The sequence below is a fragment of the Bufo gargarizans genome, chromosome 3 (assembly GCF_014858855.1).
Source record: "Bufo gargarizans isolate SCDJY-AF-19 chromosome 3, ASM1485885v1, whole genome shotgun sequence".
NCBI lineage: Eukaryota > Metazoa > Chordata > Amphibia > Anura > Bufonidae > Bufo > Bufo gargarizans.
The window spans coordinates 113,858,427-113,875,109 of record NC_058082.1 but is presented as its reverse complement, the minus strand read 5'-3'; the positions used below and the strand labels follow the sequence as shown (position 1 = coordinate 113,875,109).

The 16,683-nt window shown below is 43.2% G+C and overlaps 1 protein-coding gene across 2 annotated transcripts in view; it reads right to left on the bottom strand.

Moving 5' to 3' along the window:
* Positions 1 to 465: 465 nt before the first annotated feature.
* STAC3 (SH3 and cysteine rich domain 3) overlaps positions 466 to 16,683 on the bottom strand; it is a 129,882-nt gene continuing 113,664 nt past the window's right edge. For both annotated transcript variants that reach the window (XM_044286429.1, XM_044286428.1), the window contains exons 5-11: positions 14,695 to 14,792; positions 13,497 to 13,560; positions 13,045 to 13,094; positions 10,380 to 10,483; positions 9,131 to 9,182; positions 2,407 to 2,544; positions 466 to 1,413 (exon numbers count right to left, since the gene is read on the bottom strand). In XM_044286429.1, the coding sequence (XP_044142364.1) occupies positions 1,315 to 1,413; positions 2,407 to 2,544; positions 9,131 to 9,182; positions 10,380 to 10,483; positions 13,045 to 13,094; positions 13,497 to 13,560; positions 14,695 to 14,792 (605 nt within the window). In that variant the 3' untranslated portion in view covers positions 466 to 1,314. The remainder of the gene's footprint in view (positions 1,414 to 2,406; positions 2,545 to 9,130; positions 9,183 to 10,379; positions 10,484 to 13,044; positions 13,095 to 13,496; positions 13,561 to 14,694; positions 14,793 to 16,683) is intronic.

The window sequence follows — 16,683 nt, the reverse complement described above, 5'->3', positions numbered from 1 at the left end:
TTCACTTGGGTTAATATAATGCATTTTTATCAGTTTCTCAAACTTTTCCAAGTGTTCTAATTGACCAGGGGACTGCTAGCCTAAATGGCTAATCTACTCCTCCATGAGAGTACTAGAACGATGACACACTTCAACATAGTAAAAACACTATAAAAAAGCCTCACAAGTAATATACTGGTGGTGTCCTCTTAGATGTATGATTAAGGGCTGTTTCACATGCGCGGATGGCGTGCGTGACATCCGCTGCGTGAATGAGAGCCAAGACCCGCTGCGGACAGAAGAAGCACGGAGCATTAACATGATTGATAACGCTCCGTGCCTCTCTGTGATCTTTTTTTTTACAAAATCACGGTGACAATCTTATCTCACTGTGATTTTGTAGTAAAAAGATCACAGAGAGGCACGGAGCGTTATCAATCATGTTAATGCTCCGTGCTTCTTCTGTCCGCAGCGGGTCTTGGCTCTCATTCACGCAGCGGATCTCACGCACGGCATCTGCTCGTGTGAAACAGCCCTAGAGCTACGACCTAAAGCAAGCTGAAACAAAAAAAAGAGAGACATTTAATAAAAGGAGAAATTCTAATGCTTTAAAAGAATGCAAACTATTCATTAAAATAAATATTACATTTTCCATTTCTACTATGTGTATTTAAACTGTATAGCTAAAAAAGCAGAAAAACTAAAACAGTAATTGCTACATGAAGAAGAAAAGTGTTCTGTATCTGTTGCGTGTGTAATTGATCGCTCTCTTATAAGGCACTTAGATGGAGAAGAGATTTCAGAAAATATCCATAATTTATAGTTCATTTCACAGTGTGAAGGAAGGGAATTTGACAGAATATAACATTTCACCTAGTCAGAAAAGTTATAAAGTCTACTCAATATCTGGCATGTTGACCAACAGACCAGTGACCAGTTTACCAATCATTGCAGAATGATTTTACAGTGTTTTTCACTTACAGCACATGTAGACGCCTCAGTAGCCCAGAAAACATTCAACTGTGTAAGTGTGGAGTAACTGATACCTAGGTATCTGACTCATAGCACATGTAGATGCCTCGGTGCCCCAAAACAGAGTCAACTATGTAAGTGTGGATTAGTTGACACCTAGTTGATACCATCTCTAGTCCAGCCAGAGTTAAAGAGCTAAGAACAAATTGTCAAGAACTCTCAACATCCAGATAGTATTTGCTGTGTGCCCTGTTCCCCAGTAAAGAAGTTTCTTCTCAAATGTTCAAAGGTGGATGTGATCACTATGTCAGTCATTGCCATGTTCCTCTTCTTTTAATTTGTCATCTCGTTGTTCTTTCTTCCTCATATCTCTTGTAGAAAGTCTACAGGAAAAAGTCCCACCTTTCGTCCAGTCAAGACTTTGATGTAACCATTTACTTCTTCTCCTTTCTGTACCACAATCTGAATGAAGAACACAGCAGAAAGATCAGTTGCTGAAGAAGATTAAATCATAAAAAATAATTTAAAATATAGCTGGGCCTGAAATTAAAGGTGATGTGTTGTCCATAATTAGAAAAAAATGATGTATTTCTTTTCCCTGAAACAGAGCCACCTGTGTCCATGGACTGTGTCTTCTATTGGAGTTCAAATACCAGACACAACCCCTGAACAAGAGTGGAACTCTGTTTAGAAAACCAGTGAACTGCTTTTTATAATCTGGGAAAAGCCCATTAATTATAAACAATTAAAACCACAATAACACCAGCCATTATGATACAATGTGCATAGCTACTGTATATATATAAAGAGTTTCTGTAATTCTGGAGCATTTATTGCAGATTTTATCCTGACCATTGAATGCGGATGTAGAGTATTTTAAATAGTCTTAGGGATCATGCACACAAATGTATTTTCTTTCCGCTTTCGTTCTGGTTTTTTCTTTTGCGGACTGTATGCGGAACCATTCACTTCAATGGGTCCGCAAAAACAACGAAAGGTACTCCGTGTGCATTCAGTTTCTATATTTCCGTTCCGCAAAAAAGTAGTGAATGTCCTATTATTGTCCACAAATCACGGTCCGAGGCCCCATTCAAGTCAATGGGTACGCAAAAAAATACAGAACGCACACGGAACACATCCGTATTTGCGGATCCATACTGTAGAAATGCTATGCCCATCCCATATTGCTCATGTGTTTGGTGATTAATAAGTTTCTGTTTCTGATCCGAAAAAAACGGATTGCATATGGAAACCATACGGATATGTTTTGTGGAATAACGGAACGGAAGAGGACTTAAATCAGAGGAAAAAAAAACTCAGATACTGAACAACGGATCCGTGAAAAACAGATCACAAAACAACGGTTGTGTGCATGACCCCCTATACAGTAGACAAAGCTCAATAATATGTACCACTACAATTAGTATATATAGAAATGACTGCACTATATCTTACCTGGTCTTTTTTTAGTGTTATCTGTCCAATTTCTTTATTTCCAACGAAAGATCGGGTTACTTTGTACACTCTTTCACCAGCTCGCACACGAATTATGAAGTTAGCTGGAAAGTAGCCAGCTTTATCACCTACTTTACCCTTAGGTAAAAAAATAAAAATAAAGTTCTGATTTAGTTCTTTCATATGGAATATAAGAATATTACCTTTTTTGGATTGTTTTTCCATGGAGCTAAGGTCAGTGTCAGGCCATTTCCCTTACACCATTAACAACACCCGCCAGCACACCAGATCTAAGATAGCTGTACACCAGCCAAGAGCCTGAATACTACCTAGATCTACCCTTCTCAGAGGCCCACCACTGAACAAACACTGATCTCATATGCAATTAAAAGAGTAGCTATTTTTTCCATCCAGTTAACTCAAAGAGTAAAACCACTTTCTCAGGAAGAAAGGAATCTACTGCACACATGCAAGTCAGCTAGTTTAGACCCATACACTTGCCTGAGCCTTCTGTGCTACCAGTATTCTTCATAATAAAATGGTCAGAAATGGAGGACATAAGACTCATGATCATTCCACTCTACAGAAAACCTATACTCAAAGCAACTTGGATAACTTTGTAAAGAATCACAGTGGTGTAACCTAAGGCTGAACTTCAAAATGGCCTCTAGTTCACAAGATGTGATAGAAAAACCAGATAAAGACCATCTCTGTTTCAGATTAAGACACTCAAAATTTATATAACTGTATAGATTACATATTTATCTCTAAAATACATTTACAAAGTAGTACAATCTAAATAGGCTATATAACTGCCTCTGACCATGCCCTGACTTTTATAACGGTATTCTTCGGCTTTCTCTCTTGGACAACTTGGACTTGGGTCCTGAAACACAATTTTCTGACACTAAACAGAGTGGGCAGATTTCCAAGACATTGCTGAATTTTATTCAACTGAATTACATTCCAGAAGTGTCTAAACCATAAAAAAAATATATTTTATTCATACAATAAAAACATAAATTAATTCCAAAGTCACCAAAAAGAAATTTGTCCATCCAGTTCGGTCTGGATCAACTTGCAGGATAACAGGCCGAACTGGATGGACAAATGTCTTTTTTTGGCCTTATATACTATATTACTGTGTTACCAACAATTCAAATATAGCTAATGTATTTACTGTAAAATGTTTTATGAAAACACTTGCAATCTAAATTGATCTGAACATCTCATAATCTCCTGACTTAAACTAGAATGAATAAATATGTTCCTAGACTCTTTACACTTGACACTTGACAAAACTTCCTCGAAAAGCACACATTAGTCTCGCTTCTCCTTTTACTCTTCAAGTGATCCTTGAAATGCTCCCATCTATCCCCTGGCCCAGATGGTTTCCCATATTTTACTATAAAAAGTTCACAGAATTCCTCACAGTGTGCAACTAAATTCTTGTTGGGGACAAATTCCCACAATAGTCACTGGAACCATTAATCACGGTTAGCCTCAAGACAGGCAAGGATGAAGAACCGTGTGTGAGCTATAGACCTATCTCCTTGTCACGTGCCGGGGGCTCAAGGCAGAACTCTGTGACATCTTGCAAACAGGAAACAGACTAGGTACCAACAGAGTACTTTATTACACATGTAATAAAAGAACATTAGCAGTAACAATATGCAGGTTAGGCAATAGTGGTAGAACTACTACAGAACCAAGTGCACCAGAAGACCAGAGGCATAACCGAGAGGGCGGAGAGCCAGGGAGCCCAGTTCTTCACAGAGCCCCTGGTGGTGGGGATGAACTGGGTTGAGGGCTTACTGGTCGCACCTCCAGGAAGGTCCCTGTACACTTGACTGCTACCTGCAGAGAACCACAGACAACAGGACTGGAACCCAAACAAAACACTGGACATGGAACAGACAAAAAACAGGGAACCAGCACAGAAGCAGATGCCTGGACCCCAAGCGGAATGGAAGCATGTCGGTCGCAGGCAAAGCTGCACACAGACAAGAGATCCTCCCTCTGGAGAACCCTATGAGCCCTCTCACAAAGGCAGGACAAACACAGGAATAGAAACAGTAAGGCACTGCAGGACAGACAAGGAACGGACTAGATCAGAAGCAGTAGGCACTGCCAGGCTGGACAAAGAAAAGGGTCAAAAGCAGTTTAGCACTGCCAAGCTATCAGACGCAGTTAGAGCACTGCTAGGCTAAACATGAAACAGACAGGATCAGGACACAGAACAGGTATGAAAGAATAGGTAAGGCATGGACAAGGATAACATCATCACAGGACAGGTACAGAAGATCAGACAAAGCAACAATGTATTACCAGGCAAAGCCACACAGAAGAGCAGCAAGGGGCTACACCCAGCAAGACAAAAGACAGACTGACCCCAGGCCCCACAGCTCACAGATAGATATAGCTGGATTAACAAGGGCACCTGATAAGACACACCAAGGAACAGACCAGGGAAACTTAACTCTATCAGAACCAGGATAACCAGAACCATAGAACAAACGATACAGGCCACAGTTCACACACAGGGCTGCAGCCAGCACACATCGCAGAGTCAGCATACATGGGAACACCCACAGACAGTACACAAAGCGCATCCAGCCATCCTGCACGGCACCGGTGACAAGAACCACAGAGATACAGACACAGAAGCCACAAACACAGGCTACAGTTCACACACAAAACCGCAGCCAGCACGCAACCCCAAGCAACCAGCATACACAGGAGTCAGCCTGCAACCAGTACCCGAGAGGGCATGCAGCCAGCCTACACAGGAGTCAGCCTGCAACCAGTACCCGAGAGGGCATGCAGCCAGCCTACACAGGAGTCAGCCTGCAACCAGTACTCAAGAGGGTATGCAGCCAGCCTACACAGGAGTCAGCCTGCAACCAGTACTCAAGAGGGCATGCAGCCAGCCTACACTGCCACATGTCACAGTGAACCGCACCGTGACACTTCTTCCTTAACACTGATTTATAATGGTAGGTCAAAATACCAGCATATCAAGTGTCCAAATTATTTGAATAATTAATAGTACCTGATTAGGTTGAGTGACTACTTGAGAGTAGAGATGAGCGAACTTCTGTTTTAAGTTCGGCGTCTAAAGTTCGGCTTCCGGTTAGCGGAGAATCCCGATCTGGAACCGGATATGGATTCCGACTTCCGTTGTGGTCCGTGGTAGCGGAATCAATAATCGGCCATTATTGATTCCGCTACCACGGACCACAACGGAAGTCGGAATCCATATCCGGTTCCAGATCGGGATTCTCCGCTAACCGGAAGCCGAACTTTAGACGCCGAACTTAAAACAGAAGTTCGCTCATCTCTACTTGAGAGGGAACGAAATTTTAACACTGCAAGAATCATCAACTCTATTCACAAACCAACACAATATTCCCCTTATCCTTCTGGTAATTGATGACAATGTAATTTGCCGGATTAGGTCTTTCAGTAGTATATATGAGAATCTTCCAAAACATTTATCACCACCGTTTTTCATTCTATCAAACACCACAGGTTAGAATTATAGTTAACGACACCCTTTCTGATCTATTGCAGATCAAAAATGTTACAAGCCAGGGTTTGCCTCCTTCACCTTTTATATTTATTATAGGTTTGAAGATTGTCATCAAGAAAATTAGAAACCCCCAACATTGTAGGAATGAGATAATTCCATGAGATCATTCAATGAGGTTCATTTACACTAACCACAGTAGCATTTGAGGAGAACTTGCTAATTTTCATGAATAATTCATCTGAAGCAACCCCTATATACTACAGTTATTCAAAGGTTTTGAGGAAGCTTCAAATTTTAAAATCAATGTGATTAAAGCAGAAGTTTTAAATATCTCATAAAGAATTATCTAGTCTTTTAAATGGGTTGGCCACTTTCTGGTTACTGCTGACCAGTGTGTTTGTAAGATGACAATATGGCACCAATATATCCTTTGGAATTCTGTGCTATTTTCTATATTTTAAAAGGTTTGTCCCCTTATTTTTTCAGGTCTTTGCTGTCCCTACAGAGGTCTGCTGATAAAATGGCTGCCGATTTACAGTCATGTGACAAGGCAAACCAGTTCTATGAGATGTCTCCTCCATTAAAATATACTGCACCTGCCATCTGTACTTGTTAGGAGTGCAGAGTTCTAGAATAGAGGAGGCTGAGTGATGTGTCTGGTCACATGACCGTCCATCAGCCGGCATCTTACGGACAGGACCTCTATGTGGACAGAGCAGAATATTTGCCTAATAATGAGATATGGTTTATAAAATACAGAAAATGACACAGGATATCACCAATGACTATATTAATTAGTGCCATATAGTCAACCCATATACAAGTTGGTCACAAGTTGGTGCCCTCGAAGCAAAGAAATTTGCTTCAAGGGCACCAGGTTTGTTCCTGGTGTTCCAGTTGCTTAGTCATCTAGCCTGCCTTCCCCACTGTCGAGGCCCGCCCCACATGACTGGCGCTGCATTCCACGGGGCGCACCGCTCACGTGATCTACTCACATGACTGGAGGGACAGACTCAGGGTTCAGGCGCGCAGGACACAGCCTTTTAAATAGCCTCACCAGACGCCAGCATTGGCGTGTAGACATACGGTTCCATCCCACTGGCAGGCATGTATGTATTGCAGTGGCGTACATATAGGGGTCGCACTTGCGACTGGGCCCGGCACCCCAGGGGGGCCCGGCCGCCTGCGGACCCCTGGCCCCTGCTGCAGCTGCGTCCGATTCACATATTCAATCACACCACATTTAAGTTGCCTGCCCGCCCTCCTCCTCCCCTCCTCCTCCTCCCCTCCTCCTTCCCTCCTCCCTGCGGCCGGCGCCGGGCCCGTGAACTCCCGCGAGACCTGTGTGAACTCCTGTGCAGGTCTCGCGGGAACTCAGAGAGGACGTCAGAATTTGAGAAGCGGACTGCTGAGACGCGGACCGGAAGAACAGAAGAAGAACTCGACTGTAAGTAAAAGCCGGGGGGGGGGGGGCGGCAGCGTACCGGACCCTGGGCTGGCCTGGCACTCGTTGTCTCTCTGGGGCACAGGGCACACTAGGCCCCCGGAATCCCCCCTAGCAGATGACCGGGGGGGGGGGGCCAGCAGCAGGGCACACTAGGCCCCCAGGCACCCGGGGGGGAGGTTGAGCTGCCTGGCAGGAAAAGCTAGCCTCAGGTTGGGCCCCTGACTTGAGTAGTGAGGGCCCCTGGGGGCCCTGGCCTACCATGACCCCAAAAGTGGCTGATGGGGGGGTCTTTGGGCTGATCTGAGGTCTAATGGGGGCTGACTGGGGGTCTGGGCTGATCTGAGGTCTGATGGGGGCTGACTGGGGGTCTGGGCTGATCTGAGGTCTCATGGGGGCTGACTGGGGTCTCTGGGCTGATTTGAGGTCTGATGGGGGCTGATTTGAGGTCTGATGGGGGCTGACTGGGGGTCTGGGCTGATCTGAGGTCTCATGGGGGCTGACTGGGGAGTCTTTGGGCTGATCTGAGGTCTCATGGGGGCTGACTGGGGAGTCTTTGGGCTGATCTGAGGTCTCATGGAGGCTGACTGGGAGTCTTTGGGCTGATCTGAGGTCTCATGGGGGCTGACTGGGGGTCTTTGGGCTGATCTGAGGTCTCATGGGGGCTGACTGGGGGTCTTTGGGCTGATCTGAGGTCTCATGGGGGCTGACTGGGGGTCTTTGGGCTGATCTGAGGTCTCATGGGGGCTGACTGGGAGTCTTTGGGCTGATCTGAGGTCTCATGGAGGCTGACTGGGGGTCTTTGGGCTGATGGGGGCTGACTGGGGTCTCTGGGCTGATTTGAGGTCTGATGGGGGCTGATTTGAGGTCTGATGGGGGCTGACTGGGGGTCTGGGCTGATCTGAGGTCTCATGGGGGCTGACTGGGGAGTCTTTGGGCTGATCTGAGGTCTCATGGGGGCTGACTGGGGGCCTTTGGGCTGATCTGAGGTCTCATGGAGGCTGACTGGGGGTCTTTGGGCTGATCTGAGGTCTCATGGGGGCTGACTGGGGGTCTTTGGGCTGATCTTTGTAGAAAAATGGTTGCAATTCCTAAATTTTTCACCGGATATTTTTGTTCAACCCCATTAATTAAACCTGAAAGTCTACACTACAATTACATCTCAGTTATTTCATTTCAAATCCAAATCATAAAGATTGTGTCACTGTCCAAATATTTTTGGACCTAACTGGGTACATGTTAAACAGATGGAAAAAACAGGATGTGAACCCAGCCTAAGACTACCATGTAACTAAACTGAAGTCACTGTTAATAGCAGTGCTTTAATGGAATAACAACTGGAGAAAATACATAGCAGAGCAAAGTTTTATCATTTGACAGATTTATATTTTGTAAGTTCCTTGAAAATCTGTCCTAGTACATTTAAAGGGCTTATCCAGATCGAGAAACACACGTCTGCCAGTGCCACATTTCTCCACAGGTAGTATGTGGTATTGCAGCACAGCTCCATTGGGGCTGAGCTGCAGTGACACATATAGCCTGAGGACAGGAGTGACACTCTTCTTAGAAAAAACAGACATGTTTTCTCATCCTAGAAAACCCTTTTAAATTTGGCTCTCAAATCTGAAAAACTGGAATCCCTTCTGCTCCAGAAGTGCAGTTGGCCAGAAACAGGGTGAATATGTATTTGGCATGCGTGACCCCCTGCTGTCATGCTATATAACTTCTGGTACTTGTGGTACACATACCCGCCACCACTCTTCATTGGAGTCATCAATGACTGTGATCCTATCTCCAGCTCTGCAATGAAATACAGTATATGACATATTTTGGCATTCATGTGAGCAGACATTACATATGTACCACTGCATTTATTAGTTTCATGTATGTAAAACAAAACATGCAATGCAGCAGCTCTCTGCAAACCAAATAATGTACAAAAATGCATAATAATTGCTATTGCTATACTTATAAATTAGAGATGTTTAGCAAATCATTTTGTACAAAATTATTTGAGCCCGTCTGCCGCACGTCAAGGCGATCTCTGTAAGACGGGATCCTAACACTAAATACTACCTGTTATGTGCCATGACGGCTACCATACAATTCAGGGAGTGTAGGAACCCGTCTTCCAGAGATCGCCTTGACGTGCGGCAGACGGGCTCAAATAATTTTGTACAAAATGATTTGCCAAACATCTCTAATTTATAAGTATAGCACTAGCAATTATTATGCATTTTTGTACTTTATTTGGTTTGCAGTGAGCTGTTGCATTGCATGTTTTGTTTTACAGTGTTGTTCTCAGCCGTAGCAACGTGCCCCTGCGCATTGGGATGTGCTGACTGACCCCCTTTTTCCTTTGCAGTTTGTACTGGAGGTGTGGCTGCCTCCCCAGCCGTGCACTCCTGACCAGCTCGTCTGCCCCATTGGCTGATTTTAATTAGTGTGAGTTTATGGCTTAGCCTGCTCCCCCTCACTCACTGGAAGCCATTCGGCACCAGGAGAGATATAGTGTAGACTCTCATTGCATTCTTTGGTGGCCATTTGGCACCAGGAGTGGTGTGGAGTGGGTCCGGCATGCATGTTGGTACCTGCATTCCTTGGATATAATGGAGGCCATTTTGGCACCAAAAATGACAGAAATTTAAGCAGGCCCAGCATGCATGTGGGACCTACACTCCCTGAATTGTATGGTAGCCGTCATGGTACATAACAGGTAGAATTTGGTGTTAGGAACCCGTCTTACAGAGATCGCCTTGACGTGCGGCAGACGTAGCAACGTGCCCCTGCGCATTGGGATGTGCTGACTGACCCCCTTTTTCTTTGCATTAGTTTCATGTAAGTTCATTATTTTAGAAGTCCTACATAAAATTTAACATAGATGTTACCAAAAAATGTTGCATAAATGTTACAGAGATAGGATAGGTAGATGGATACGGTAGATAGATAGATAGATAGATAGATAGATAGATAGGATAGGCAGAAGCTAATACTTACTGGAAATCCAGGTCATCCTTCTCCAGTGCTTTGAAACGGTAAAGAGCAACAAAATAGTGAGACTGCATGAAGCCTCCCCGCACTCCAGGTTGTGCCTTCTTATTCTTATATGGGCAGAAATATAACATATCATGTAGTGTCAAGAAACAGATGAATTTCAGTAACCAAGACTGACTCATCCATGCACTGAGAAAGACATAAAATAAAAGGCAGGGGCCAGTATCGGAATTCATGGAGGCCCGGACTGGCAGTGGGGTCTGAGCAATTGCTTGGCTGATGAACTCAAGTATGACGTCAATTAATATTGAAACCAAAACCTACTACATTGACAATTACAGTTTCTCTAGAATGAGTAGTAAGCAATTGTTTGGTATAATTTGTACCACATGAACACTAGACTATGGTCACACAAAAGCAGCAGCAAAAAACCCTAGCAGAATCAGCAGCTGAAAACAGTTCATTTTCTGACGGAGCTAAAACAGGCTCAAAAGAAGTAACATGTCACTTCTTAAAGGGATTCTCCGGGAATTCACAAAATAAAATTGTTATGTTACTACAGCAAATGGCATGTATTATGTAGAGAAGGTTAATACTAGGTACTCACTAATGTATTGTTATTGTCTATATTGCTTCACATATAGACAATAACAATTCCGCCACATTATACACTGCTCGTTTTCATGGTTACCACCACTCTGCAATCCATCAGTGGTCGCCATGCTTGTACACATCTGGTGGCCGAGACCGTGTGAGCACACATAGGCTGGTGTTTTTTTCTGTAGTGTGCAAACCTAGCCACTGATGGTGGATTGCAGGATGGTCTTAATCCCTGGAAACGAGCAGTGCATAATGTGATGGAAAAATTAATCCAGACAGCAATTGAGGCAATATGGATAAGAACAATACATTAGTTAGTGCCTTGTATCAACTTGCTGAAGTGACACGACCCCTTTAAATATTACTTTATTATAAATCTTTTCCCAAATACATTTCATTAGTAATAATGGCTAATTTTGTCTAGGGAGCAATCATTGGGAGAAATAAAATGGCCACCGTCCTATTAGAACACACAAAACCTGTCCTAATCACACAGCAGGACAAGTTCCTTCACAACATTGAGCTAAAGAGCTGCCTCATCCTCCTCTCAGCTCTGCTTGGTGCTCCACTTGCCTCTTTTTCTTGTATATCTACTGTTATTGCGACCCGCTTGTCGGGCTGGCTTGGACTATCAGTCCAACTCAGTGTGAGCAGCCTTACTCATTCCCATCATCCACTTGGTCTTTTTCTCGTGGGATTTCCATTGGCACCTCCATTCCCCTCCCCCTACCCATCATCCTTCCTCACAATGACCCCCTCCTTTTCTCCATCCTTTTGTTTTGTTTTCTTTCCCTACCAGTCTGTCACCCTTCTTTCCTTTTCCAATAATCCCCATTTACGCTCCTCTTTGTTCTCTGTTCTGCCTGTCAGGAATTATGATACTGAATATAGTTTAATAAGATCTTCAGCTGAATCTCTGTAGGAATGGAGTCCATGAGGAGACATAAAGTACAGAGAGGAGGGTGGGGATAATGAGCAGCAGAACTTGTATGTAGTCGGCTTCATTACCACAGCTCCACATTACCACAGTCTGTCCTGTACTTCAAGTGTCCTTGTGAACTCCATCCCTACAGAGATTCAGCTGTATTCATCCAGGTCATGATCCCTGACAAGCAGAGCAGAGAGGAGGATTAGGCAGCTCTTTAGCTCAGTGTTGTGAAGTAACTTCTCCTGCTATTACAGGTTGTGTGTGTACAAATAGGATAGCGGCCATTTCCCCTGATGATTTCTCCCTAGACAAAACAAGCCATTAAGCAAATTTTAATCAGTGTTGGAAAAAAACACAAAAAACAATGTGCACTTTTTGTTTACATTGAGGCCAATGAGAGGTTGTTTGTGGCTTTTTTTAAAGTGGATTCCATGGCAAAAACTTCGGCAGATTTTAGCAGTGTGAACTTTGCCAATTTCTGGTCTGTCTACACCAGGGGTGCACAACATTTTCTGGTTGGGGGCCACATTGTCAGACTGAAGGAATCCCAAGGGCCGAAAATAAAAGTTAAAGGGGTATTACCAACTGATATACTGTATTTATTGCATATTGTACATACAGTGTAAACCATAAATGTCTGGTTACACATCTAGGACTCCCATCTAATGGGAGAATACATGAAAAATGCATGTGAGCAGCCACAAGACATAGACATACATGTCTGTCACCAAATGGTTGAGGGCCGCATGTGGCCCCCAGGCTGCAGGTTGTGCGACCCTGGTCTACACAGTTTATGAACAGAAATTCTGATCAGTGTAATAAAGGCTGAGGACACCCAAGAATGTTTAAAGGGGTATTCCAATCTCCGCCATTCAATACTGAGATTGAATGTGCATCCTATCCAGTTGCCAGGAGTAGCCAGAATTCCGGAAACAGCTGAGCAGGCTGTGCTATACTGTTTTCGTAAATCCCATAGAAGTGAATGGGAGGTACAGAAACAGTGCTCCACAGCAAGGTGCAGGGTCCTTCTCGTATTGTACTACAACAATAGTCGCTCTTTTACACTCATCTTTACATTTAGAAGAATTTGCTCATTCACCTCTTAGAGGAAGGTGACCCATTTTGAAAAACAGCAATTACCTTTGCATCCTGCGCATTTTTATCTCCTTTTTTATCACCATCAGGAGAATCTAGGATAAAACAAGGCAAACATTGGTAGAAAGGACACTTGTGTAGCGCATTTTATTTCGAGACCTCAAAGCTCTTTTCAGAAACAATTAAAACATGGGATTTGCAATTATGATTACTCATTTATAATTGGTGCTCATTATCTCCCTGGAGAGGATAAAAGGCTGAACTGACCTTCTGTGGAATCATAAGTCTGACCTTCACGTCAGGGAGGATATTACTGAGAGGAACCATTACTGGCTATACCCTTCTTTTGACATACTGTATAAATCTGCAAGCTGTAAGGTGAGCCGTAGATAATAACACTTATTCCAAACCTATTTTGGACACAATTGGAGGCTAATGGGGTATGGTAAATCCACAAGTCTGAAGCCTGTTAGAAGTCCACCATCAAGGAACCTTACCTCCTTCCTGCTTCCCTTCCTCTTGTTTTGGGGGCTCTGGTTCCTCATCAATCATAGTGGCAGGCTGGGAGGAAACAACACAGTCATGTATATGCAGAGAAATGAAACAAGGGCAATTCTAATCAGAATATTTGGCTTTTATCCCTACACTTCATTGCATATAACAGCACAATTATCATATCAGTGCCGGGCTCATTTTCCAGTCAAGTGCTGTACTCATTTGCACAGGAATGAAAGTCGGAAAAAGACCTTGGAAAATTTCAAACTTCATTTCCCAGGAGACTTTGTGAACAAAAACATGTGGATAAAACACAAATTCTCAGCAGAATGATGACACAGCTAAAAAGGAACAAAATGGGGTGAGAGGAAGACATAATGGCAAAATGTATATGTATTAAAACTGAAGTAGAACCAAGATGGTCATAGGTCTAAGCAGCGGTGGTTAAAGGGGTTATCCGAGAAACAATATTGATGACCTATCCACGGTATAGGTAATTAATATCACATTGGCAGGGGTCTAATTCCCAGCACCCCCACTGATTATCCATTTTGGGAAGCTATGGCGCTCACCGGAGCTCTGGGGAGCATGGCCGGCTCCCAGCAGCTTACCAAGTACAGCTGCTGTGCTTGGTATTACAGCTTCAATGGGGCTGAGCTGCAACTTGGCCATGTGACCGATGTACAGCTGATCGGCGGGGGGTCCAAGATATCAGACCCAACCAACCAATCTGAAACTGATGACCTATCCTAAGGATAGGTCATCAATATTAATGGATAAAGGGATTACCCCTTTGTCCACAAATGAGCGGCACTTCACTTTTAAACTAAAAGCTATAGCTCATGATAGAAAGTAAAAGAGATCCCAGAAGCATAGCACTTGCAGATGCTTTGCATCTGTTATCCAGTCTCGCATATAGCGTGCACAACTATGTAGGGCGCGTTTCGGTCCATCCAATGACTTTTTAAACTGATCTAAGCAGTTTCATCTAAGCAGGGGTTCATGAGCTTTAGTAGGTGTGTGCCAAGAACCACTCATTTGAAAAGTGGGGACGGCCCTTGCAAATTCAGCACTGTTGACAACTATGAAAATGCATCACAAGACGTGTGTAGGTTTGCCATGTGGAATACTGTCAGTGCCATATGACACATGCATCATCAAACTAAAAGTATAAGTACAAGAATATCACAGGTTACTCACATTTTTCTTGTCATCTTGCCCTTTTTTTCTTTCTTTGTTTGCCATGATGACTCCAGTCCTCAGAGTATCAAACACAGGATCTGTGCGATTGGCAGCAGCTGTGACAGATAAAATTATGTAAGTACCGTATATTGTATATTCTCAGGGACATGATTACTGCTGCCCATGCCCACAATCTATATGCTTCTGATGAGAAAAAGAAATATACATACATTTGCAATAAAAAGTATGTGAACCCTTTGTAATGATACAGATTTCTGCACAAATTGGTCAAAAATGGACAATAGACAACCACATTCTGTTTAAACTAATAACACACAAAGAATTAAATGTTACCATGTTTTTATTGAACACACCATGTAAACATTCACAGTGCAGGTGGAAAAAGTATGTGAACCCTTGGATTTAATAACTGGTGGAACCTCCTTTGGCAGCAATAACTTCAACCAAACGTTTCCTGTAGTTGCAGATCAGACGTGCACAGCGGTCAGGAGTAATTCTTGACCATTCCTCCTTACAGAACTGTTTCAGTTCAGCAATATTCTTGGGATGTCTGGTGTGAATCGCTTTCTTGAGGTCATGCCACAGCATCTCAATCGGGTTGAGGTCAGGACTCTGACTGGGCCACTCCAGAAGGTGTATTTTCTTCTGTTTAAGCCATTCTGTTGTTGATTTACTTCTATGCTTTGGGTTGTTGTCCTGTTGCAACACCCATCTTCTGTTGAGCTTAAGCTGGTGGACAGATGGCCTTAAGTTCCCCTGCAAAATGTCTTTAAAAACTTGGGAATTCATTTTTCCTTTGATTATAGCAATTCATCCAGGCCCTGACCCAGCAAAGCAGCCCCAAACCATGATGCCCCCACCACCATACTTCACAGTTGGGATGAGGTTTTGATGTTGGTGTGCTGTGCCTCTTTTTCTCCACCCATAGTGTTGTGTGTTTCTTTCAAACAATTCAACTTTGGTTTCATCTGTCCACAGAATATTTTGCCAGTACTGCTGTGGAACATCCAGGTGCTCTTGTGCAAACTGTAAATGTGAAGCAATGGGTTTTTCTGGACAGCAGTGGCTTCCTTTGTGGTATCCTCCCATGAAATCCATTCTTCTTTAGTGTTTTACGTATCATACATTCGCTAACAGGGATGCCAGAGACTTTAGTACGTCTTTAGCTCTAGGATTCTTCTTCACCTCATTGAGCAGTCTGCGCTGTGCTCTTGTAGTCATCTTTACAGGACAGCCACTCCTAGGGAGAGTAGCAGCAGTGCTGAACTTTCTCCATTTATAGACAATTTGTCTTACCGTGGACTGATGAACAGCAAGGCTTTTGGAGATACTTTTATAACCCTTTCCAGCTTTATGCAAGTCAACAATTCTTAATCGTAGGTCTTCTGAGAGCTCATTTGTGTGGGGCATCATTCACATAATTCACATGTGAAAAGCAAACCCAGAACTGGTGTGTGTTTTTTATAGGGCAGGGCAGCTGTAATAAACACCTCCAATTTCATCTCATTGATTGGACTCCAATTAGCTCTTGGAGATGTCATTAGACTAGGGGTTCATATACTTTTTCCATCTGCACTGTGAATGTTTACATGGTGTGTTCAATAAAAACATGGTAACATTTAATTATTTGTGTGTTATTAGTTTAAGCAGACTGCGATTGTCTATTGTTGTGACTTAGATGAAGATCAGATCACATTTTATGACCAATATGTGCAGAAATCCATATCATTCCAAAGGGTTCACATACTTTTTCTTGCAACTGTATATACAAAGGCCAGGCCATGGGGAAGCCAAGTTCATAAACTTCAGACCGCCGCTCCATTTCTCCTTACACCTGCATATATATGATGCATTTATGTGTGTATCTATATATAAGTTTTATGTGTAACTGTATTTACAGTTCATGTTCTCTCCATATGTATTCTAAAACATCAAGCCCAAAACTAAGCCCAAAACTTACTTTTAGCTAAAAAAATATAAAAAATG